This window comes from Oncorhynchus keta, chromosome 9 (assembly GCF_023373465.1).
Source record: "Oncorhynchus keta strain PuntledgeMale-10-30-2019 chromosome 9, Oket_V2, whole genome shotgun sequence".
Lineage (NCBI taxonomy): Eukaryota > Metazoa > Chordata > Actinopteri > Salmoniformes > Salmonidae > Oncorhynchus > Oncorhynchus keta.
In genome coordinates, this window is record NC_068429.1 from 36150562 (window position 1) to 36176132 (window position 25571).

Genomic DNA, 25571 nt, shown 5'->3' on the forward strand with positions numbered 1-25571 from the left:
GTTATGTCCAGATTAGAGTCAATAGCTTGTCTACGACTACTTCCATTCAGTTAACCCCTTTCCCACCAAGATTTAACATAATAACAAATACTGTAATGGTGTCCTCACTGTCGTTTCATTGCCTGAAGCGAAACGCTGGAAGGTTTGAAGTGTATGAGGCATGTTTTGTGCCACACAGAGTGGGAGGAGTGGGAATGTCACAATACCTGGTACTTTTGTCCTTGATCTTGGACCTACTGCTCACGCAGGTCCAGGATTCATTTGCGTTTCACACATGCTCTATAGCGTGGATCAGGGTACCAAACGGTCCAGGAAACGGATCATAAGGGGATGTGTGAAAGCGCCCTTTATCACTCATATAACATCAATGATGCTATTTATGTCACGAATCCCGCTTCCTGAGTCTGTGTTTGCCTGTGTTTCTGTCCTGGAGTGTGTTTCCGGTGTCCTGGAACGCACCCTGTCTGGTTGCCGGGCGAATTAGCTTGTTGGGAGATCGATGTTCACCCGCACCCGTATCCCATCAGTAATCTACACACCTGTCCCGATCACCCGCACCCATATCCCATCCCTGTCTGCTCGTCGCCAGTGTGTTGTTATCCATTGGATCAGCCTATCCACTCCCATCAACCCACCTCCGCTGCCCGCTCCTCCACCCGGAACTATCTACCTCCACGCTCTCATTGATTAATAAATACTCACCATCTTTATACTCACCTTGTCCTGGTCTGCTTCTGGGTCCAATTCTGGTAAACCCAGACAGAACGATCCGGCCAGTGATGAACCCAGCGGACCTGGACTCCGTTTGCCATACAATTACCCGGCAGGAGAAGATGTTGGGACAACACAACACGGCGCTACACGAGATAGCGGGTTCAATCCGGAACTTATCGAATAGATTAACGAGTATCCAGGATCAGCTCAGGTTGCCGGCGGATCATCCACCACCTGTTTCACCCATATCACCTGCCGATTCGGGAGCGGGTTCCTTCCGTGAGCCCAAGGTTCCGACACCGGAGAAGTACGAGGGAGATCTGGGAGGATGCCGTTCATTTCTTTTACAGTGTGGGTTAGTTTTTGATCTGCAGCCCTACTCTTACGCCACAGATAAGGCTAGGATAGCTTTTGTTATTGAGCTGCTGCGTGGTAGAGCTCTGGAATGGGCTTCAGCTGTTTGGGAACGACGGGACACATGCATGACGTCATACCATGGTTTCACGGCAGAGATGAGAAAGCTTTTTGACCATCCAGTCCGAGGTAAGGACGCAGCTAAACGTTTGTTCTCTCTTCGCCAAGGAGCTCGCAGTGTGTCAGACTTTGTGATAGAATTCAGGACATTGGCTGTGGAGAGTGGTTGGAATAAGGAATCACGACAAGCGTTTTTTTACCAGGGGTTGTCGGAGCAACTCAAGGACGAGCTGATCTCCTATCCAGAGCCTAGTGACCTAGATAGTTTGGTCACCTTAGCTATTCGGGTAGATAATAGAGTCCGAGAGAGAAGGAGGGAGAAGCAGTGGGGTCCATCTTATCAATCTGAGACTCAGTTACCATTCGGGTCAGGAAGTGGACCAGAACGGGTTGATCATTTTCCCTCACACGGGATTAGTGGAGGAGTCCTGGCGCCAGATCCTGAACCTATGCAAGTGGGGCGGCACGGGTTAACTAAGGACGAGCGCCAACGTAGACGTGAGACCAACAGCTGCCTCTACTGTGGTAGCTCGGGACATTACATCTCCGTTTGTCCTCAGCGCCCGTTAAACTGCTCGGCTCGTTAAGTTTGGGAGGTTTGTTAGCGAGCCAGTTTCAACCTCTCAAGAGCCCTGTCAGACCTCGTTTTCCTGCTACCCTCATAAATAAGAATCAGAGTTTAGAGATTAACGCTTTCATTGATTCAGGTGCCGATGACAGCTTCATTGATGCCGACTTAGTGGAACAGCTGGGGCTTTCCAAGGAGCAATTACCGGAAGCCATTGAAGCAACCACTCTGAACGACAGTAGTCTGGCACGGATCACTATGAGGACTGAACCGGTTAAGATGTTGTTGTCGGGGAATCATTCAGAGGTTATTTCTTTTTTCATTTTGCCTTCCCCCCATGTTCCTCTGGTTCTTGGATACCCCTGGCTAAGAGAACATAATCCTTCATTCGATTGGGTGACTGGTAAGGTGCGGCAGCGTAGCCTAGTGGCTAGAGCGTTGGACTAGTAACCGGAAGGTTGCGAGTTCAAACCCCCGAGCTGACAAGGTACAAATCTGTCGTTCTGCCCCTGAACAGGCAGTTAACCCACTGTTCCCAGGCCGTCATTGAAAATAAGAATGTGTTCTTAACTGACTTGCCTGGTTAAATAAAGGTAAATATGTTTTTTTTAAAAGGTAACTAGTTGGAGCATTGAGTGCCATGCTAACTGCCTAACTGCCTGTTCTCATGCTGTCCCCAGTCGGGTCAGTGAGTCTGCTCCTCCTGATTTGTCCCTGGTTCCTGAAACATATCACGAGTTGGGTGAGGTGTTCAGTAAGCAGAAAGCTCAGTCACTTCCTCCCCACCGACCTTATGATTGTACAATTAAGCTGTTCCCTGGAGCTGCCTTTCCCAAGGGACGGTTATACAGTATTTCTCGACCTGAGCGGGAAGCCCTGGAGACCTACATAAAGGAGTCTCTTGCTGCAGGTCTCATTCGTCCCTCGTCATCACCCCTGGGAGCTGGATTTTTTTTGTGAGTAAGAAGGATGGCTCTCTTCGACCGTGTATTGATTATCGGGGGTTGAATGATATTACGGTCAAGAACAAGTACCCCTTGCCCTTGATGAGCTCCGCTTTCGATTCTTTACAGGGTTCTACTGTGTTTACGAAGCTTGATCTAGGCAATGCGTATCATCTGGTTCGGATCAAAGAGGGGGACGAGTGGCTGACTGGATTCAATACACGTATGGGACATTTCGAGTACCAGGTGATGCCGTTTGGACTTTCCAACGCTCCAGCAGTGTTCCAAAGTTTGGTGAATGACGTGCTGAGGGATATGATCGGTCTGTTTGTGTTCGTTTACCTGGATGACATCCTGATTTTCTTCAAGGAGCTTTCCAGCCACATCCAGCATGTTAAGCAGGTCCTGCAGCGGTTATTGGAGAACCGTCTGTTTGTGAAGGCAGAGAAGTGTGATTTTCACGCCCACACTAAATCCTTCCTCGGGTACATCATCTCCAGGGGTGAGATCAAGATGGACCAAGAGAAGGTTCGGGCGGTTCGGGATTGGGCCCGGCCCGGTACGAGATTGCAGCTCCAGAGATTCCTGGGATTTGCGAACTTCTATCGGAGGTTTATCCGTGATTACAGCCGGGTGGCCGCCCCTTTAACTGCTCTGACGTCTTGCACCAGAATTTTCTGTTGGACTCCTGAGGCAGACCGAGCATTTCTGAACTTGAAGAGCCGATTCACCAACGCGCCGATTCTCTCTCAACCTGACACTTCCCGTCAGTTTGTTGTTGAGGTGGACGCGTCTGATGTGGGGGTGGGCGCCATCCTGTCCCAGCGTAGCTCCACTGACGGTAAACTCCATCCCTGCGCCTTCTACTCTTGTCGTCTTTCACCACCTGAGAGAAACTACGATGTGGGTAACCGGGAGCTTCTCGCTGTGAAGCTTGCCTTGGAGGAGTGGCGTCACTGGTTGGAGGGAGCGGAGCAACCGTTTGTGGTCTGGACTGACCACAAGAATCTGGCTTACGTGCAATCGGCTAAACGTCTCAACTCCCGTCAGGCCAGGTGGGCTTTGTTTTTTGGACGCTTCAATTTTTCCCTGACGTTCCGACCTGAGTCGAAGAACGGCAAAGCGGATGCCTTATACCGGATGTTCTCCAAGACGGATGAGAGTGGGGCCGAGACTGAGACGATTCTTCCCCAGAACCATGTCGTGGGAGCCGTTACATGGAGGATTAAGGAGGATGTGATGGCGGCCCTTCGGACGCAGCCCGGCCCCGGTAACGGTCCACCCGGTCGGTTGTTCGTGCCTGAGTCGGTCCGTTCTGCTGTTCTTCAGTGGTCCCACGCCAGCAAGATAGCTTGTCACCCTGGCGTAGCTCGGACTATGGCGCTACTGCGCAGACGATTTTGGTGGCCTGCCATGGGAGAAGATACCGGAGGTTTGTTGCCGCATGTCCTGTTTGTGCTCAGAACAAAAGTACCAATCGGCCCAGTTCTGGGCTTCTTCACCCCCTACCTATTCCTCGGCGACCTTGGTCGCATCTGGCCCTGGATTTTGTCACAGGATTGCCCCCTTCTGTTGGGAACACGGTCATTCTGACCATTTTGGACAGATTCAGTAAGTTTGCTCATTTTGTCCCTCTCTCCAAGCTTCCATCTGCCACGGAGACGTCCGAGATCCTGGTTAGGGAGGTTTTCAGGGTCCACGGATTGCCCAGTGACATTGTTTCTGACCGTGGTCCTCAGTTTACCTCTGCTGTCTGGAGATCATTCTGTTAAGCAATTGGAGCTACAGTCAGTCTCACTTCTGAATTTCACCCACAATCTAATGGTCAGGCGGAGAGAGCCAACCAGAAGATGGAGTCCACGCTGCGTTGTCTTGTCTCCTCTGATCCCACCTCTTGGTCATCTCAATTACCCTGGGTCGAGTATGCCCATAATACCCTTCCTTCATCTGCCACTGGGATGTCCCCCTTCCAATGCCTGTACGGATACCAACCTCCCTTGTTTCCTTCTCAGGAGAGGGATCTTTCGGTTCCTTCTGTCCAGGCCCACATTCGTCGTTGCCACCGGACCTGGCATCGGGCCAGGAAGGTCCTCCTTAGAGTTTCTGACCGGTATCAGATCCAGGCGAATCGTCGCCGTATTCCTGCTCCCGCTTATACCATCGGAGATAAAGTTTGGTTGGCTACACGGGATCTTCCTCTACGGACTGAGTCGAGGAAACTGTCACCAAAGTTCATTGGTCCGTTTGTGGTGGAGAGAATCATTAACCCTGTTGTGGTCCGACTCAAATTGCCGGCAACGCTTCGAGTACACCCCACCTTTCATGTCTCCTGCCTCAAGCCGGTTCTCCTCAGTCCTCTGTTGCCCCCTCCTCCTCGGATGATCGGAGATGGTCCTGCCTACACGGTGCGCCGCATAATGGATTCCAGACGGCGGGGTCGAGGTTTCCAATATCTCGTGGATTGGGAAGGATATGGTCCAGAGGAGAGGAGTTGAATTCCTCGGCGTCAGATCCTTGATGACGACCTGCTTCGTGACTTCTACCGCCTTCACCCTGGCGCTCCAGGTAGTCCGCCCGGTGGCGTTCGTCAGAGGGGGGATACTGTCACGAATCCCGCTTCCTGAGTCTGTGTTTGCCTGTGTTTCTGTCCTGGAGTGTGTTTCCGGTGTCCTGGAACGCACCCTGTCTGGTTGCCGGGCTAATTAGCTTGTTGGGAGATCGATGTTCACCCGCACCTGTATCCCATCAGTAATCTGCACACCTGTCCTGATCATCACCTCTCCCCTTCAAAAGCTCTGACTTGACATCCATTCCCTGCCAGATCGTTAGCCATGAACAGTATGTTGTGCCCACGAACCAGCCTCCAGTTTATAGAGTTTGTTTTGTTTTATTGTTTTGTACGTCTTGCTTGCCTTTAACTTACCGCCGTTTGTTTTGTCTACAGCCATTCACCCGGAACCCATACCCCATCCCTGCCTATCCACTCCCATCAACCCACCTCCGCTGCCCGCTCCTCCACCCGGAACTATCTACCTCCATGTTCTCATTGATTAATAAATACTCACCATCTTTATACTCACCCTGTCCTGGTCTGCTTCTGGGTCCAATTCTGGTAAACCCTGACAATTTAGGCCTATATAGCATTTGCAAAGTCATCAACAGCTATTGTTTCAATTCAACCCAGAATTCAACAACAAAAAAACAATACAATAAACCTAGGGTTTAAACCCCTGATTTCAAATGTTATGATTTTCAGTGATATTGAATTGTGTTTGGTTGTCAACGCAACCAAATATCAACATTTGAAGGAGATGTATCTTCTGCTTGGATTGTTCCATCTGTTCCACTGACTTAAGTATAGCTTTAATTCCAGTTTGTCTACAAATTAATAATTGATACGTTGGATTCATGTCTCCATCTCAACCAAATATCTAAGTTAAATAATAGGAGTAATTCAAATCCAACTTGATTTAAAGTGCATTTAAAGTTTGATTTCGTTAGATTTATTCCAATTCTTTAACTTGTATTTTTGGTTGAGATGGAGACATGATGTTGAAATGTTGCGTTGTCAACCAAACACAATTCAATATTACTTTTGCAAATACAGTAAATGGCCTAAAGTTAAGACAAACTACAAACTAATGTAACATTCAACCTTAAAATAAGTAACACATCCATGGTCACATTTTGAGATTACTATACATTTCTTCTTATGTAATCATCTAAGGCGTGCATGTTCAGGACAGCATGCATAGGTCATCGTAGGTCAGTGGAGATCTTCACAATTGCTGTAATAATCTGCACAGAATTTTGAACGGCATTGATCACATGTAATCTCAACTGCAATCCAGGTAATTTGGTTCTGCTATTAGAAGCACAGTGATAACACATTAAGCTGTTGTATAAATAAACAAATATCTGATTTGAACTTTTCTGTGCTTTTAAATGGTTGAAAGTGCAGTGATAGATATGTGGGTGACCACTAAACCAGAAATCTGACATTGTTTATCCATTGGAATTTTGTTGTGCTTTTAGATGGTTGACTGCATAGTGACAACACACTGGAAATTCAACAAACTTTTGGCTGTCTTTTTGAGTGGGAGTATATATGTTGTAGTCTCATTGATGAACGTCTCAACCAAAAAAATGACATAATCTTGAAATGACGTGGTATGCCTAGGGGGTGGTGAAATGTGACAGGGATTTAGTGAGTTGGTCTGCTGTGCCTCAGGGCCTCAGCTGCAGGTCCAGTCACGGTTCTTCCTCCTTCACCTCTATGCTTCAAGGGATTGACAATCAAATGCAAACAACAACTCATCAACACCTTTGACTGCTTCATTACTATTATTGTGCATTCAGCTATAGAACTGTATATAGAACTGTATATAGAACTCTATATCTAACTCAAGAGCCTTGTTGTCGTCTAAGTCTATGAATATTCAGTATCGTGTTTAAATTTGAGTGAAAAACATGTTTTGAACAATGTTAAACAGATGCCATGTTGACAATGCCCGAATTCACATCAAAGAGAAGAACATGTTATGTCCAGATTAGAGTCAATAGCTTGTCTACGACTACTTCCATTCAGTTAACCCCTTTCCCACCAAGATTTAACATAACAAATACTGTAATGGTGTCCTCACTGTCGTTTCATTGCCTGAAACGAAACGCTGGAAGGTTTGAAGTGTATGAGGCATGTTTTGTGCCACACAGAGTGGGAGGAGTGGGAATGGTTAATCGCCTGAAGTAAATTGCCCCTGTCTTTTTTCTCTTTTGCTGCATTGCCTCTTTCTTGTTGTTGTGTTGTACCATTAATTAGATTTACCCTGCTCTGCTCAGCCCAATCCGTTTAAAGTCTTTGACAGAGGAAGGGAGAGAGAGAGAGAGAGAGAGAGAGAGAGAGAGGGGGGGGGAGAGGGAGAAAAAGCAAGGGAAAAAGAGCTGGAGCGAGACCAAGGAGGAGAAGAGAGGGAGACTGACAGAGATGCTAAAGCATATTTTTATGTATAAAATGCTCGAGGCAACCATGTTGGATGGACAAATGAGAAGAGCCTTGAGATCATTTGGTGAAAGCAGTCAAAAGGTTGGATTGTTTGTAGAGTGATAAGTGAAGGGGATCAGACAATTATAAATAACTACCTTTTAAACCAACATTCTAGGAACAAAGTAAACAGCCTCCTCTCCACAGCTCAATGTGTCATAATAGGGGTTACAAGGCCGTAAGTGATACAATGGTCCATTGAAATATGTGTATCCAAGGTGTTCTGCCTTTGGCTTCTAAATGTATAAATTAATTATATGGAGTCACAAGTTTACCTGTTGTGCTAAATGTGGTTAAGACTACCTTGAAATCAGAACAACAGGTGCATTTGTTGTAAACACATTCCTAAGAGTTTTCAATCTCTTGCAAGATATTCAGCACTGTATAATATGTTGTATAATATGGTCATTCGATTGGATATGATTTAGTAAAGTTATGTACTTTTACCTATACAATGTACATCACCTGGGATATTCAACCAATTCTCAACAAAGGGGTCAAATTCAATTGTTCATGATGTCGGAAAGGAATATAAGCATGTTTTCGTTACATTAATTCACTTCAGAAAGTCAAATAGAGCAATCATTTGATTATTCCTCTATTTGAATGCCAGACACTTTTTAAGCCCTTTGAAACCATTTGAGGCCTTTTTTCAGCTGTAGCCGCCAGCAGAAGAGATTAAAGTGTGTGGGTTTGTGGGTTTTTGTATATGTGTGTATTACAGGAGAAGGACACCCTGAAGTCGTCCGACAAGATCTGCAGACAGCTGATATTCCACCTGACCCCTCACTCCAAGTGGATGAGACAGAGCGTGCCCAGGAGGAAGTCGCAGGCCTGGTGAGTCCGTCCGTCTGCCCGCTTGCACATCATCACACCGGGACAGCTACTGCCATAACACCAACACAAACAAATAAACAGCTAACAGCAAACTGACATCAGAGCAGTGATACGGTGCGTATGCCCTAGAACCTTCAAAACTCACTAGCATCTCTAAAACAAGACAGTTTCGTGTTCAGTGTGTGTCAGAGATAAGTCACTCCTGACATTGGGCTAAGGCGCTTTACTGTACAATACCTGCTAGGATTTAATGTGCTAGATCAGGGCTCTCCAACCCTGTCCCTGGAGAGCTACCCTTCTGTACGTTTTCATTCCAACCCCACTTGTAATGAACCTGACTCAGCTTATCAACCAGCTAATTTGTAGAAGCAAGTGCCCTAGGGTTGGGAGTGAAAACCTGGAGGATGGTTGCTCTCCAGGAACACGTTTGGAGAGCCTCGTGTTAGATAATTATACAGCAGCACTAGCTGCCACAAAGTCTAATAAGTTATTGTATTGGGGTCCTGTAATATAGACCTGTGTAGTAGCCTATTTTGGGGGGCAGGATATCATGTTCACTTGGTCAGTTTCAGTTTCTTGGGGAGTGTACTGTCGCCTCACTGCACAGCTTGACAACTGCCATGGTGCTGTAGACTTATCTCACCCAGAAATAAATGAACAAATCACTCATAATGAATAACAGAAAGGTTTTAATGAAATAAAACATCAGACAGATTCAGCTCGAGAAACGCTGTGTAAAGAATAGACAGAACTGCAAATGCTCTCCAGCTCTAATTGCCAAGCAGGTGCATTTGAGGGGAAGAAGGAAGGAAACAATCTAATGATCTTCATGTGTTTCTATCTCCCTGAGCAATTAAACTAGTTTGTGAGATGTTTGACAGCCCCAGTCGAACCTCCTAGCCCGTCTCCTTGTTGCAACGTTTCAAAAGATGTGTCAACAATAACGAGGCTGGCTCTCCCACTGTGTTCATTAGCAGACTCTGCTCTGGCAGCAGGCTCCTTGCTGTAAACCGTTCTTCTTCTCATTGCTTCAACCCTCTTACCAGACAAGACAGCCTCTCTTCTCACTGCCTCAACCCTAACTAACTATCCAGCCAGGCAGCCTCTCTCCTCACTGCCTCAACCCTAACTAACTATCCAGCCAGGCAGCCTCTCTCCTCATTGCCTCAACCCTAACTAACTATCCAGCCAGGCAGCCTCTCTCCTCATTGCCTCAACCCTCTTACCAGACAGCCTCTCTTCTCACTGCCTCAACCCTAACTAACTATCCAGCCAGGCAGCCTCTCTCCTCACTGCCTCAACCCTAACTAACTATCCAGCCAGGCAGCCTCTCTCCTCACTGCCTCAACCCTAGCTAACTATCCAGCCAGGCAGCCTCTCTCCTACTGCCTCAACCCTAACTAACTATCCAGCCAGGCAGCCTCTCTCCTCACTGCCTCAACCCTAACTAACTATCCAGCCAGGCAGCCTCTCTCCTCACTGCCTCAACCCTAACTAACTACCCAGCCAGGCAGCCTCTCTCCTCACTGCCTCAACCCTAACTAACTATCCAGCCAGGCAGCCTCTCTCCTCACTGACTCAACCCTAACTAACTATTCAGCCAGGCAGCCTCTCTCCTCACTGCCTCAACCCTAACTAACTATTCAGCCAGGCAGCCTCCCTCCGTACTGCCTCAACCCTAACTAACTATCCTGCCAGGCAGCCTCTCTCCTCACTACCTCAACCCTAACTAACTATCCAGCCAGGCAGCCTCTCTCCTCACTGCCTCAACCCTAACTAACTAACTATCCAGCCAGGCAGCCTCTCTCCGTACTGCCTCAACCCTAACTAACTATCCAGCCAGGCAGCCTCTCTCCGTACTGCCTCAACCCTAACTAACTATCCAGCCAGGCAGCCTCTCTCCGTACTGCGTCAACCCTAACTAACTATCCAGCCAGGCAGCCTCTCTCCTCACTGCCTCAACCCTAACTAACTATCCAGCCAGGCAGCCTCTCTCCTCACTGCCTCAACCCTAACTAACTCCCCAGCCAGGCAGCTTCTCTCCCTACTGCCTCAACCCTAACTAACTACCCAGCCAGACAGCCTCTCTCCTCACTTCTTCAACCCTAACTAACTACCCAGCCAGACAGCCTCTCTCCTCACTTCTTCAACCCTAACTAACTACCCAGCCAGACAGCCTCTCTCCTCACTGCCTCAACCCTTACTAACTACCCAGCCAGACAGCCTCTCTCCTCACTGCCTCAACCCTAACTAACTACCCAGCCAGACAGCCTCTCTCCTCACTTCTTCAACCCTAACTAACTACCCAGCCAGACAGCCTCTCTCCTCACTTCTTCAACCCTAACTAACTACCCAGCCAGACAGCCTCTCTCCTCACTTCTTCAACCCTAACTAACTACCCAGCCAGACAGCCTCTCTCCTCACTTCTTCAACCCTAACTAACTACCCAGCCAGACAGCCTCTCTCCTCACTTCTTCAACCCTAACTAACTACCCAGCCAGACAGCCTCTCTCCTCACTTCTTCAACCCTAACTAACTACCCAGCCAGGCAGCCTCAGCCATACTGCGATGGAACCCGTCAACCAGGGTTCCGTTAGCTGGTAGTAGCCGCATTTTGACCGATAAAAAAATAGAAAAGCCAATTTTGACCGATAAAAAAAAAAAATAGAAAAGCTTTTTAGCATTCATAAATAAAATTGTGCTTTAAATACATTTGACTGGTCATGCTTATTGTCTGGGAGAAGAAGAAAAAGTATCTAATCTTATTTATCATATGCATAGGCAATGGAAAATCAGAAATGGCAACAGAAGGCATGCTTCATCAGCGCTTCACACACCACTTTGCAATGAACTGGAGGCAGTATGCATTTTGAAAACATATACTGAATATACTGAATCGTTTGAAACCTTATCGTACATACATAATCTCAGCAAAAAAAGAAATGTCCCATTGTCAGGACCCTGTCTTTCAAAGACAATTCTTTGAAAATACAAATAACTTCACAGATCTTCATTGTAAAGGGTTTGAACACTTTTTCCCATGCTTGTTCAATGAACCATAAACAATTAATGAACATGCACCTGTGGAACAGTCGTTAGACACTAAGAGCTTACAGACGGTAGGCAATTAAGGTCACAGTTATGAAAACTTAGGACACTAAAAGAGGCATTTCTACTGACTCTGAAAAACACCAAAAGAAAGATGCACAGGGTCCCTGCTCATCTGTGTGAACGTGCCTTAGGCATGCTGCAAGGAGGCATAAGGACTGCAGATGTGGCCAGGGCAATAAATTGCAATGTCTGTACTGTGAGACACATAAGACAGCACTACAGGGAGACAGGACAGACAGCCGATCGTCCTCGCAGTGGAAGACCACGTGTAACAACACCTGCAGGACAGGTACAGGATGGCAACAACAACTGCCCGAGTTACACCAGGAACGCACAATCCCTCCATCAGTGCCCAGACTGTCCGCAATAGGCTGAGAGAGGCTGGACTGAGGGCTTGTAGGCCTGTTGTAAGGAAGGTCCTCAGACATCACCGGCAACAACGTCGCCTATGGGCGACGGATCTCAATCCCATTAAGTACGTCTGGGACCTGTTGGATCGGAGGGTGAGGGCTAGGGCCATTCCCTCCAGAAATGTACGGGAACTTGCAGGTGCCTTGGTGGAAGAGTGGGGTAACATCTCACAGCAAGAACTGGCAAATCTGGTGCAGTCCATGAGGAGGAGTACTTAATGCAGCTGGTGGCCACACCAGATTCTGACTGTTACTTTTGATTTTGACCCCCCCCCTTTGTTCAGTGACACATTATTGAATTTCTGTTAGTCACATGTCTGTGGAACTTGTTCAGTTTATGCCTCAGTTGTTGAATCTTGTTATGTTCATACAAATATTTACACGTGAAGTTTCCTGAAAATAAATGCAGTTGACAGTGAGAGGACATTTCTTTTTTTGCTGAGTTTATTATGAGGCATGTCTTACCTTGCTTTCAAGTAACCTAGCCAAAGTCATACCATATCCGTGGACAATGATTTAATATCAACTTTTCTTTCATTGTCTTGTAGCCAAAGGCAGAATACTATTAGCAACAAGATGCTAGTTGTTGCATATTAGATCTCCCCTCTTTCTAAATGATATCTCTGTCACATGAAACCACTCACATGCACTGTGTTTTCCCGCTAATTGCATTATGGAACAAACATCGCTGTGCTTAGCTATAATGTGAAGAAAGTATAGTTTAGCAACATTTTAAGCTAAACGTTCTGATCTGTTGCATCAGATTTGTTGCTTTTTAATATTTGATATTTAACCTAGGACTGACTACTGGTTGTATGAATTTGGGCACTATCGTCCCACAACTGAGTCTGTTTGGAATAGGCTATTTCTTTCTCGACAAACTGACCAATAGAATAGGTCGATTTTGTTCTATGGGGGATAGTAGATTGACATAGGCTAGTGATTTTGCTGTTCATTACTCATCTTCTTGGCTGGGGAAAAGGAATTGTGGAAAGGAATTCTAACATCTTCAAAGTGTACATCAGAATTCAGTTAGAAGTATCGCACATCGTTGCATCCTCGACTTGTATGTCCTGTTCATATGAATTACCATAATCAAAATGTGATTTTTGTTATTCTGAGCACCCTGGATGAACGCCCTAATCAGGTTACGCACCAAATGCATATGGGTCTGGTAGATTTTTCAAGTTTGCGGTAAATGAAAATGCTGCTGGGCAAATATCCGGCGCCACATTTTTCTAACGGAAACCCTGCCGTCAACCCATTTCTATTCAAGTACATTTCCAGGCTTAATGAAACATCTCAGAAGACTTTGAAAGAGTTTGTGCTGTGAATATACTAGTAGCATTTAGAATTCATAATGGTTTCACTGTTTCAATGATAATTGGTATTTAACGATGTTTGATAATGGGTATACTTTACTTAAAGTGATGCTTTTCCTCAATTGATGTCTTTATGATTTTGAGTAATCCTTCCTCTGTTATCCTCTTTATCTCTCACTCTCTCTTGCTCACTCTCTCTCTCTCACGCTCTCTCTCTCTCTCTCTGTTTCTCTCACGCTCCCTCTCTCTCGCTCCCTCTCAGGTTGGTCCTATTTTAAAATCCTTTTTCTCACATCGATTTTGTTCTATTTTTTCTTTCTTTTAAGAGTCCATTTTGTTCAACAGTTGCCTCACAGAGAGAACAGAGCAAGTATGCGGTCTGAGCTGGGGCTCTAGGGAAAACCTTCTGTCATAGAGAGAGGAGAAGAGAGATGAGGGAGGGAGAGAGCGAAGAGAGAGGAAGAGAAAGAAAGAGAGAGGGTGGGTGGGTGGGAAAGGGGTGGCACTACAAGGTTACCCATTAGAACCCCTGTGTTTCTTTCATTCCTCCCACCTCGTCTTACAGTAAATAGGTTACAGCTATAGATCTGTTCTCTCATGTATAGGAAAGAAAATACTTATTACATGTGCAGGAGCATGCTTTCCAGCCACAGACAATGTCATTATTTTCACAGAAGAGAAGGAATAGAATCCATTGTATTCGTTTCAGAGCTCATGCATAAAATGTATTACTTCAGTCAGCTCAGTCCTAGAACACTGTGTAAGGTGCAGAGATGTTTTGTCCTTTAATGTTTGGAATCATGTCCCAGGAGAGTTGAACGTCTATTTGATTAGTGTCCGCAATAGCATGTTATAGTGTCCTCCTTATAATAAATGACTGAGTCCCCCTGAACATGTTTATAATCTTTTCTACATCTGCATTGGATTTCAAATTAATCAACTCCATATTCTTTAATACCCTGAAATTGCTCTTCCAGCACAATCGGAGGAGAATTCGCTCATATAGCAGATGTTATTTCATTACTTATCTTTACTTCCAGGCAATCACTGACGCCGTCATCTGAGGTCTTAATAACAGCATCCAATGATGAATCTAGCTCAGTGAAAATAGGAAGAAGCCCTGCCTGCAGCCAATTTAGTAGATACTAAATTGTAGTAATAAATGCATTGCTCAGTACTAGCTGATGAGGGTTTGGAGTTACAAAGGAAGTCAGTGGATATGAGTTAAATGCTCTATGCTGTGTGTGCATGCTCAGTAAATAAATACTACTTCTACTTCTAACCCAATTGATACTTCTTTTGTATCACTTTATATGGTACTACACTCGTACGAAACTCATCATTCAGAAGCATTATCAGCTGCATGGGCCAATGGTTATCCAAGCAGATCAATAGAAAGCAGTATTAGCTTTAGGTGAATGGTTAAAAGAGTAAGATACTGACGTTGAGTGCTTTTATGGCTGTCGTGCTGTTAGCAAATCAAATCAAATTGTATTGGTCACATACAGATGGTTAGCAAATGTTAATGTGAGTGTAGCGAAATGCTCGTGCTTCTCGTTCTGACAGTGCAGTAAGGTCTAACAAGTAATCAAACAGTTCCCCAACAACTACCTAATACACACAAATCTAAAGGGATGGAATAAGAATATGTACATACAGTTAAAGTCGGAAGTTTACATACACTTCGGTTGGAGTCATTACAACTCGTTTTTGACCCACTCCACAAATTTCTTGTTAACAAACTATATTTTTGGCAAGTCGGTTAGGACTTCTACTGTGTGCATGACACAAGTAATTTTTCCAACAATTGTTTACGGACAGATCATTTCGCTTATAATTCACTGTGTCACAATTCCAGTGGGTCAGAAGTTTACATACACTAAGTTGACTGTGCCTTTAAACAGCATGGAAAATTCCAGAAAATTATGTCATAGCTTTAGAAGCTTCTGATAGGCTAATTGACATAATTTGAGTCAATTGGAGGTGTACCTGTGGATGTACCTCCAAAGATGACTTAAGGACAACAAAGTCAAGGTATTGGAGTGGTCATCACAAAACCCTGACCTCAATCCCATAGAAAATTTGTGGGCACAACTGAAAAGGCGTGTGCGAGCAAGGATGTCAACCAACCTGACTCAGTTACACCAGCTCTGTCAGGAGGAATGGGCCACAATTCACCCAACTTATTGTGGGAAGCTTGTGGAAGGCTACTTGAAACGTTTGACCGAAGTTAACCTCTCTAGGGTAGGTGAGACGCTAACGTCCCACCAGGCCAACATCCGGTTAAACTGCAGAGCGCTAACATTCTAAATACACCATTCGTTATATTAAACATTCTTGTAAATACATGTATCTTACATCATTTAAAAGATGCACGTCTTATTATTCCAGCCGCTGTGTCAGATTTCAAAAAGGCTTTACTGCGAAAGCAAACCATGCGATTTTCTAAGGACAGCGCCCGCGCACACAAGTATTACTAGCATTTTCCAACCAAGCAAATCAAATCAAATTTGTATTTGTCACATACACATGGTTAGCAGATGTTAATGCGAGTGTAGCGAAATGCTTGTCCAAGCATTAGCGTCAATAGCGTCAGAAATAACAATAAAATTAATCGCTTACCTTTGAAGATCTTCCTCTGGTGGCAATGCCAAGTGTCCTAACTACACAGTGAATGTTCATTTTGTTTGATAACATCCATTTTTATAGCCTAACACGAAACATTTGTAAACCGCTTGCGTCGTGATTTCAGTCTCATTCAACTTTGGACGAAGCGTTCGTGGTAATTACACACACTAAACAAACGTTTATCCCGTCATGGTTGGTTTCATTGCAATCCTTTGGTTGTTATTAACACATCCACACTTGATGGTTCTTTCACCGGGATGTATTGACCAAAACAAACCGATTTGAAGACACCAATCAATGACCTCATTGCGCACCAATGGTAGGACCGGTCTATCGTTGATTGACTGTATTTTGGCCCAATGACCACTGATCATCTTGAAATCTAGCTTGGAAGATAGCCAATGAGCTGGGGTAAACGGCAATATGTAATGGTTATACGTTCGAAGACCAGCCTTTGTTGTAAACTCTGGCGTAAAATAAGTTCATTCGCCATTGCAAATCCTACTTGACGGAGCCACGAGTGTTACGCATAGCAGTACATAGTCAATAGCATTTTCAGCAAGTTTAAATTATGGCGAATAAATCAGGAAAAGCTAAAACAAAGTCTAGGTATACAGATTTAACCCAAATTATAGAGTACATTTATAGAGAAAGCGAGACCGAGTTGCTTCAGGAAGATTAATCTTTCAGTTTTGCTACCGGTAATGAACTGAGTTCTGATTCCATTATGGAGTTATTGGATTTTCAACTGCTGGGGAAAGGCTACAAACTGTTTGTGGACAACTTCTACATAAGCCCTACCCTGTTTACAGAGCAGAGGAAGCGCGATGTGTGGGCTTGTGGCACCATTCGGACCAACAGGCTTTCCAAAAACAAAGGTGAACGACGTGCCTAAGCGGGCTGAGCGGGGTACCATGCGATGGATACGTGAAAATGGCCTGCTCTTTGTGAAGTGGATGGATACCAGAGAGGTGGTCATGTACACAACTATCCACAAGTCCTTCAGTGGCGATCACGTCGTCAGGCGTGTGAAGGACGGTAGCGGGGCATGGACCACAAAAAATTCCGCCATTCCAGCTGCTGTGAAGGACTACAACAAGGGCATGGGAGGTGTGGACCTGTCAGATGCACTGAAGTCCACAAGACCATGAAATGGTACAAGACATTTTTCTATAATTTCATTGACATTGCTGTGGTGAATGCCTTCATCCTCCAGAAGGAAATGGCCAAGAGCTGTGGACAGCCCCCCATCTCACAGCTAGCCTTCAGGGAGCTGCTCATCCAGGAGCTTGCTAGCTACAGCAAGTCCACTGTAGCACCTTCTGTCCCCTCTACCTCTGTCCCTTCTGCTCCAACCAGTGGAGTTCACCTGTCCAGATTCATCTCTGCAGGCATGAATGTGCCTCAGGGCAAAAAGGGCACTGTAGGGAGACGTTGTTGTGCCCTTTGTCACAGGAAATGTCCCATCACCTGCACCACATGTTCAGTAAGCCTCTGCTTTACAGCAGAAAGAGACTGCTATGGGCCATGGCACCAGCAGCACAATATTGTGTTGAGGACTGAGAGTCTTGACAATATTGTAAATAGAAAATGTGTAAATAGTTACCCTTGATATTTGTTTATGTTTAATTATTATTATTTTTATTTATTTATTTTTAATATTTTTAATATATATTTTGGGGGGGTGTGTTAGAATAGCATTTATGTATTTTTATATAGTTCTTTCCTTCCAAATGTATCACTGTACCAATTTGGCCACTTGGGTGACTTCATGCTCAATGTCATGTAGCTCGCTCATTTTTGAAGTTACCTGTCTAAAGTTTTGCTCAACTAATGTTGCCATCTTATGTTCTTCATTCAAATCATCCCCAGCATCCTATCTGTATGTTTGGATGTTCTTGTTCCTTTGAAAGAGGATGCAGCAACAATAAAAAACAGAAAATGTATGTTTATTTCCTTGTATTTTCTTCAACAAGATCTATTGTGTTATATTCTCCTACATTCAATTCACATTTCTACAAAATTCAGAGTGTTTCCTTTCAAATGATACCAAGAATATGCATATCCTTGCTTCTGGGCCTGAGCTACATACAGGCAGTTAGATTAGGGAAAGTCTTTAGGCGGAAATTGAGAAGAAGGGGGGGTACCCCAAAGAAGTTAAACAATTTAAAGGCAATGCTACCAAATACTAATTGAGTGTATGTAAACTTCTGACCCACTGGGAATGTGATGAAAGAAATAAAAGCTAAAATACATAATTCTCTCTACTATTATTTTGACATTTAAAATAAAGTGGTGATCCTAAAACAGGGAATTTGTACTAGGATTAAATGTCAGGATTTGTGAAAAACTGAAAACTTTAAATGTATTTGGCTAAGGGTTATGTAAACTCCCGACTTCAACTGTATAAATATATGGATGACCGATGGCCTAGCGGCATAGAGTAAGTGCAATAGATGGTATAAGGTACAATATATACATATGCGATGAGTAATGTTAGATATGTTAACATTATTAAAGTGGCACTGTTTAAAGTGACTAGTGATATATTTATTAAAGTGGCCAGTGATTTGAGTCTCTATCTAGGCAGCAGCCTCTCTGAGTTAGTGATTGCTGTTTAGCAGTCTGATGGCCTTGAGAAACTGTTTTTCAGTCTCTCGGTCCCAGCTTGAATGCACCTGTACTGACCTCGCACAGGTCTTATCAGCTGTGCATGTGGGTGAATATATCCACTCTGACTCCATCTGTCTGCTACACGTGAGGCTGTCCACCAGGGGCTCTGATATCTGACCCAGACACAGGCTACAGAATCAGACGACACGGCTACATATAGTACCAACCATTTGACAGCCTGTTCCTCACTGCTATCCCTAGCACACTGCTGGCACTCTTACCTTTGCACACACAAACCTTTGCACCCACACACCCACACATCTAGACACTTCCACATACACTCTGGCTGTGACATGAGGTAACAGGTTTATCCAAGGCAGGTGGAGTAGGTAGGATTTCAGTCAACTCAGCACGTGTCAAGCCCCGTTTGATTGACTGTCAATTTCACACTGATCCAAAGGTGTGAAACGACTTGATACAGTACGAAGAAAAAGATACTGCCAAGGTTACTTTTGCACATCCCATGCAATGTAACTTCATCGGTCTTTCTTGCCTATTTTTGTCCCTTGAATTCACTCATACACTCACAAGGACATTGTAGTATGCTTTTCATTGGCTTGCTTGTTCAGCTGTATACAAGTTGACGTTGCAAGTTGCAGTTCAGGTTAATTAGCTACCCTGCTCAGGAGCACAACAGCGTTCTGTCATTCTATTGCTACCACTACCTGTTGTGTCGCTACCATTGTTCAGTGACTCCAGTAGACTTGTGAGTCTAGGACAAAGTTGTTCATGATCCTGAAGCACTTCTACTTCATTTATTTATTTACATCACTCATCTGCCTGTTTCCCCAGTGTCGGCTGTTTCAATGTATTTAACCTATTTCCAGGGAGTCTCGGCAGGCATCCCCTGAGGTCTCTCTACAAAAAGGTCATAACAACTCTGACTCATCCCTCCTGACCCGTTAATAACCTGAGAGACATGCTCAAGGTGAGAAAAGGAGGTGAAATGAGTAAACAACATGTGGGAGGAAAATATACATCTAAATATAGACTTCCTTTTAGAGTCGAGTGAAATGCTTACTTAGAATGAAATAGAGGATGAAAAAGGGAAATGTCGTAGCAGGTAACAGAGTGGTATGTCATTGTAAGTACCTTATCTGTGAACATTGCCTCATGTTGTCCCTCCCCTACCCATTTGATTGGGTATAAAAGTCTCCTCCTCTCATAGATTAAGTAGTCGGTCTAGTTTCTTGTATACACTAAGTAATCCAATCAATCTCTCATTGTTCTTTGCCAGCAACATACCGCCCTGCATCCCACTGCTGGCTTGCTTCTGATGTGGTGTTGGAGGGCCAGTAGGAAGCACTCTTTCCTCTGGTCTAAAAAAAATATCCCATTGCCCTGTGTAGGTTGCTGTCTTTTGGATGGGACGTTAAACAGGTGTTCTGACTCTCTATGGTCACTAAAAAGCCCATGGCACTTGTCGTAAGAGTAGGGGTGTTAACCCTGGTGTCCTGGCTGAATTCCCAATCTGGCCTTCATACCATCATGGTCACCTAATCATCCCCAGTTTGTAGTTTCCCCTGTAACTATTCCCCAGGTGATTACTGTAAATGAGAATGTTTTCTCGGTCAACTTACCTGGTAAAATAATAGTTAAAAAAATGTCTAGCCTCCACCTTGTAGAGAAACTTAAGGAGTCATCCATGGTCCTTATCCATAATGAATGGCACATTTCCCAATGAGCCCAGCATCGTAGGGCCTCTTTACACTACACTTCTTTGACGACACAAACTAAGTCCAGGAGAGATACTTGTGTAGTCTAAAGAGACGGATCTAGATTCAAAATTGCTCTTGAAGAGATGTCGCCCACACTACCTCTGGAGATAGTGTGGGAGTCATCTACACCACATACTCCCCTCTGAGTGGTAGGGCTCTCCCACACCACATGTACCTGCAAGAATGACCTTGATTACCTACAGCATTTCTTCTCTGTTAGCCAAATTCTAAATGAGGATATCCACATTCTCTGTGGTTGTGATCCATTGATTATATCTGTGAAAACATATTGATCTGATATTAGAGCTTTTGATTTGGGCCTTGCATAGAAAAAAACATTGGGGATTACAGGAAAATATGGAGGGAGAGAAAACCTGAAGAATGAATCAAAGAGTGTTTTTGTTGCTGCCTGGTCTGACGTTTACACAGAGCAAATCCCCATTGCCTCCCAACTGCCATCAAGCACCACCGTGTCCCTTTGCAACACTGCACTTTAATGTTGGTTTCATAACCGGGCCTTGACATTGCAGACAGGGGCGCAGTCTTCCATGATTTAGTATTCAGTATTTTATCAGGATAAAGCAGCAGCTACTTTTCCTGGTGTCCAGTTACAGTTATGTAACGCAAACTCTTTTCCATGGAAACTGAAAACATGGCAAATAATACACTTCTGGAATAGTTTTTGTTTTAGAAAAAAAGGGTTCCAAAGGGGCTCTTTGGCTGTCCCCATAGGATAACTCTTTTTGGTTCCAGGTTGAACTCTTGGGTTCCATGTAGAACACTCTGTGGAAAGGGTTCTACATGGAACCCAAATGGGTTCTACCTGGAACCAGAAAATGGTTCTTCAAAGGGTTCTCCGATGAGGACAGCCAAACAACCCTTTTAACTTGTATAGATAGCACAATATTTTTCTAAGAGTGTAGAATACATGCGCACAGAAATATGTCTTAACACCTGTAAATCAAATCAAATCAAATGTTATTTGTCACATACACATGGTTAGCAGATGTTAATGTGAGTGTAGCGAAATGCTTTTGCTTCTAGTTCTGACAATGCAGTAATAACCAACGAGTAATCTCACCTAACAATTCCACAACTACTACCTTATACACACAAGTGTAAAGGGATAAAGAATATGTACATAAAGATATATGAATGAGTGATGGTACAGAACGGCATAGGCAAGATGCAGTAGATGGTATAGAGTACAGTATATACATATGAGATGAGTAATGTAGGGTATATAAACATAAAGTGGCATAGTTTAAAGTGGCTAGTGATACATGTATTACATAAATATGGCAAGATGCAGTAGATGATATAGAGTACAGTATATACATATGAGATGAGTAATGTAGGGTATGTAAACATTATATTAAGTGGCATTGTTTAAAGTGGCTAGTGATACATTTTTACATCAATTTCCATCAATTTCTATTATTAAAGTGGCTGGAGTTGAGTGAGTATGTTGGCAGCATCCACTCAATGTTAGTGGTGGCTGTTTAACAGTCTGATGTGTTTTTCAGTCTCTCGGTCCCTGCTTTGATGCACCTGTACTGACCTCACCTTCTGGATGATAGCGGGGCAGTGGCTTGGGTGGTTGTTGTCCTTGATGATCTTTATGGCCTTCCTGTGACATCGGTTGGTGTAGGTGTCCTGGAGGGCAGGTAGTTTGCCCCCGGTGATGCGTTGTGCAGATCTCACTACCCTCTGGAAAGCCTTACGGTTGTGGTTGTTGCCGTACCAGGCAGTGATACAGCCCGGCAGGATGCTCTCGATTGTGCATCTGTAGAAGTTTGTGAGTGCTTTTGGTGACAAGCCGAATTTCTTGAGGTGCTGCTGCGCCGTTCTTCACAACGCTGTCTGTGTGGGTGGACCAATTCAGTTTGTCCGTGTATGCCGAGGAACTTCACTTACTACCCTCTCCACTACTGTCCCGTTGATGTGGATAGGGGGGTGCTCCCTCTGCTGTTTCCTGAAGTCCACAATCATCTCCTTTGTTTTGTTGACGTTGAGTGTGAGGTTATTTTCCTGACACCACACTTCGAGGGCCCTCACCTCCTCCATGTAGGCCGTCTCGTCGTTGTTGGTAGTCAAGCCTACCACTGTAGTGTCGTACGCAAACTTGATGATTGAGTTGGAGGGTACTATGGTATTAAATGCTGAGCTCAGTTACCTTAGCTTTCTTGGGAACAGGAACAATGGTGGCCCTCTTGAAGCATGTAGGAACAGCAGACTGGGATAAGGATTGATTGAATATGTCCGTAAACACACCAGCAAGCTGGTCTGCACATGCTCTGAGGACACGGCTGGGTTTGGCGTCTGGGCCTGCAGCCTTGCGAGGGTTAACACGTTTAAATGTTTTACTCACGTCGGCTGCAGTGAAGGAGAGCCCGCAGGTTTTGGTAGCGGACCGTGTCAGTGGCACTGTATTGTCCTCAAAGCGAGCAAAAAAGTTATTTAGTCTGTCTGGGAGCGAGACATCCTGATCCGAGACGGGGCTGGTTTTCTTTTTGTAATCCGTGATTGACTGTAGACGCTGCCACATACCTCTTGTGTCTGAGCCATTGAATTGTGACTCTACTTTGTCTCTATACTGACACTTAGCTTGTTTGATTGCATTGCGGAGGGAATAGCTACACTGTTTGTATTCGGTCATGTTTCCGGTCACCTTGCCCTGGTTAAAAGCAGTGGTTTGCGCTTTCAGTTTCACGCGAATGCTGCCATCAATCCACAGTTTCTGGTTTGGGAATGTTTTAAACGTTGCTGTGGGTGTAGCATCGCCGATGCACTTTCTAATGAACTCGCTCACCGAATCAGCGTATTCGTCAATGTTGTTGTTGGACGCAATGCGGAACATATCCCAATCCACGTGATCGAAGCAGTCTTGAAGCGTGGAATCAGATTGGTCGGACCAGCGTTGAACAGACCTGAGCGTGGGAGCTTCTTGTTTTAGTTTCTGTCTGTAAGCTGGAAGCAACAAAATGGAGTCGTGGTCAGCTTTTCCGAAAGGAGGGCGGGGGAGGGCCTTATATGTGTCGCGGAAGTTAGAATAACAATGATCCAGGGTTTTGTAGCTCCAGATACTGAGTAAGCAACTGTCAATTATTCACTTTATTAATGATTCACTTTATACATTCAATGAAAAAAACAACCTTTGTGAACTTAGTACAGATACAGTAGATCCTATTAGGCAGGAGAGCAAGGGAAACAGTGAGTGTGGGAGAAAGGTTATTACGGTTTATAGTTCATGACTTTGCTTTACCTTGAATTGTGTTATTGTACGTGTGTTCCTTCATGTTGTGTTCTGATCCCTCACGTTGTTGTATTGTGATGCGTGTCGTTGCACACTGAGCTGAGCTGCCACTCCAGCCTGTGTTAGGGGAACCCGGTGGCGTGCTGGTGTCAGGAGGGCCCATGAGAAGTGGCTGATTGGCGTATTAGTGGAGGGAAGGAGGCGTTGGTTGGCACTGATACAGTCTGCTCCTCCCCTCCCTCTGAAACCTCAGTGCCCTTCTCTGGGCTAATTAAAGCACCCTGGCATACACCTGTGGAGAAGCCTGGGGGGTCTCATAGAGCTGGATCATGAAGGGTTGGTGGGAGGATAGGACTCCTTCAGAGGCTGTTGGAAGAGACTTACTTAGCGGTGGGTTTAGGGGTGAAAGCCTGTGTGTGTATGTTCATATGCGTGCCCAATCGGAATGATAGCTTGGCTCAAACCAAACACGTTGCTGAATGTTAGCTTCCAAGGCCCTGTGGCGAAGTTCTAAATCACTGCATGCACATCCATTTGTGCAACGGGCACAGCTGCAGTACTAAAATGTTGTCAAATATTTTCACTCTGAAAAGCTTCTCTGTGGTGTCTCCTTTTAAAACCACCCAGGACTGGGAATCTGTGCCCTATCTCGCCAATAGACATGACACAGACTGAAAGAAAGAACAACATACAGAACAACGAGAGAATTTCATACCTGGTTTGGTGTTGAAAGAATAGATTAGTTAGCAGAAAGCCCTGGTTCTCACAAGGCTCAGCCAACCTAGACCATCCATCATGTTTAATACAGATACCCAGACAATCCATCATGTTTAATACAGATACCCAGACCATCCATCATGTATAATACAGATACCCAGACAATCCATCATGTATAATACAGATACCCAGACAATCCATCATGTATAATACAGATACCCAGACCATCCATCATGTATAATACAGATACCCAGACCATCCATCATGTATAATACAGATACCCAGACAATCCATCATGTATAATACAGATACCCAGACCATCCATCATGTTTAATACAGATACCCAGACCATCCATCATGTTTAATACAGATACCCAGACCATCCATCATGTATAATACAGATACCCAGACCATCCATCATGTTTAATACAGATACCCAGACAATCCATCATGTATAATACAGATACCCAGACCATTCATCATGTTTAATACAGATACCCAGACCATCCATCATGTTTAATACAGATACCCAGACCATTCATCATGTTTAATACAGATACCCAGACCATCCATCATGTTTAATACAGATACCCAGACAATCCATCATGTATAATACAGATACCCAGACCATTCATCATGTTTAATACAGATACCCAGACCATCCATCATGTTTAATACAGATACCCAGACAATCCATCATGTATAATACAGATACCCAGACCATTCATCATGTTTAATACAGATACCCAGACCATCCATCATGTATAATACAGATACCCAGACCATTCATCATGTTTAATACAGATACCCAGACCATCCATCATGTTTAATACAGATACCCAGACAATCCATCATGTATAATACAGATACCCAGACCATTCATCATGTTTAATACAGATACCCAGACCATCCATCATGTTTAATACAGATACCCAGACAATCCATCATGTTTAATACAGATACCATTCATCATGTTTAATACAGATACCCAGACCATTCATCATGTTTAATACAGATACCCAGACCATCCATCATGTATAATACAGATACCCAGACCATCCATCATGTATAATACAGATACCCAGACAATCCATCATGTATAATACAGATACCCAGACCATTCATCATGTTTAATACAGATACCCAGACCATCCATCA

The 25571-nt window shown here is 44.4% G+C and overlaps 1 protein-coding gene across 1 annotated transcript in view; it reads left to right on the plus strand.

The window, feature by feature from the left end:
- Nucleotides 1-25571, plus strand: part of lrrc75bb (leucine rich repeat containing 75Bb) — a 62269-nt gene that overhangs the window by 26513 nt on the left and 10185 nt on the right. The window contains exon 3 of the mRNA XM_035776247.2: nucleotides 8466-8578. Coding sequence (XP_035632140.1) covers nucleotides 8466-8578 — 113 coding nt within the window. The remainder of the gene's footprint in view (nucleotides 1-8465; nucleotides 8579-25571) is intronic.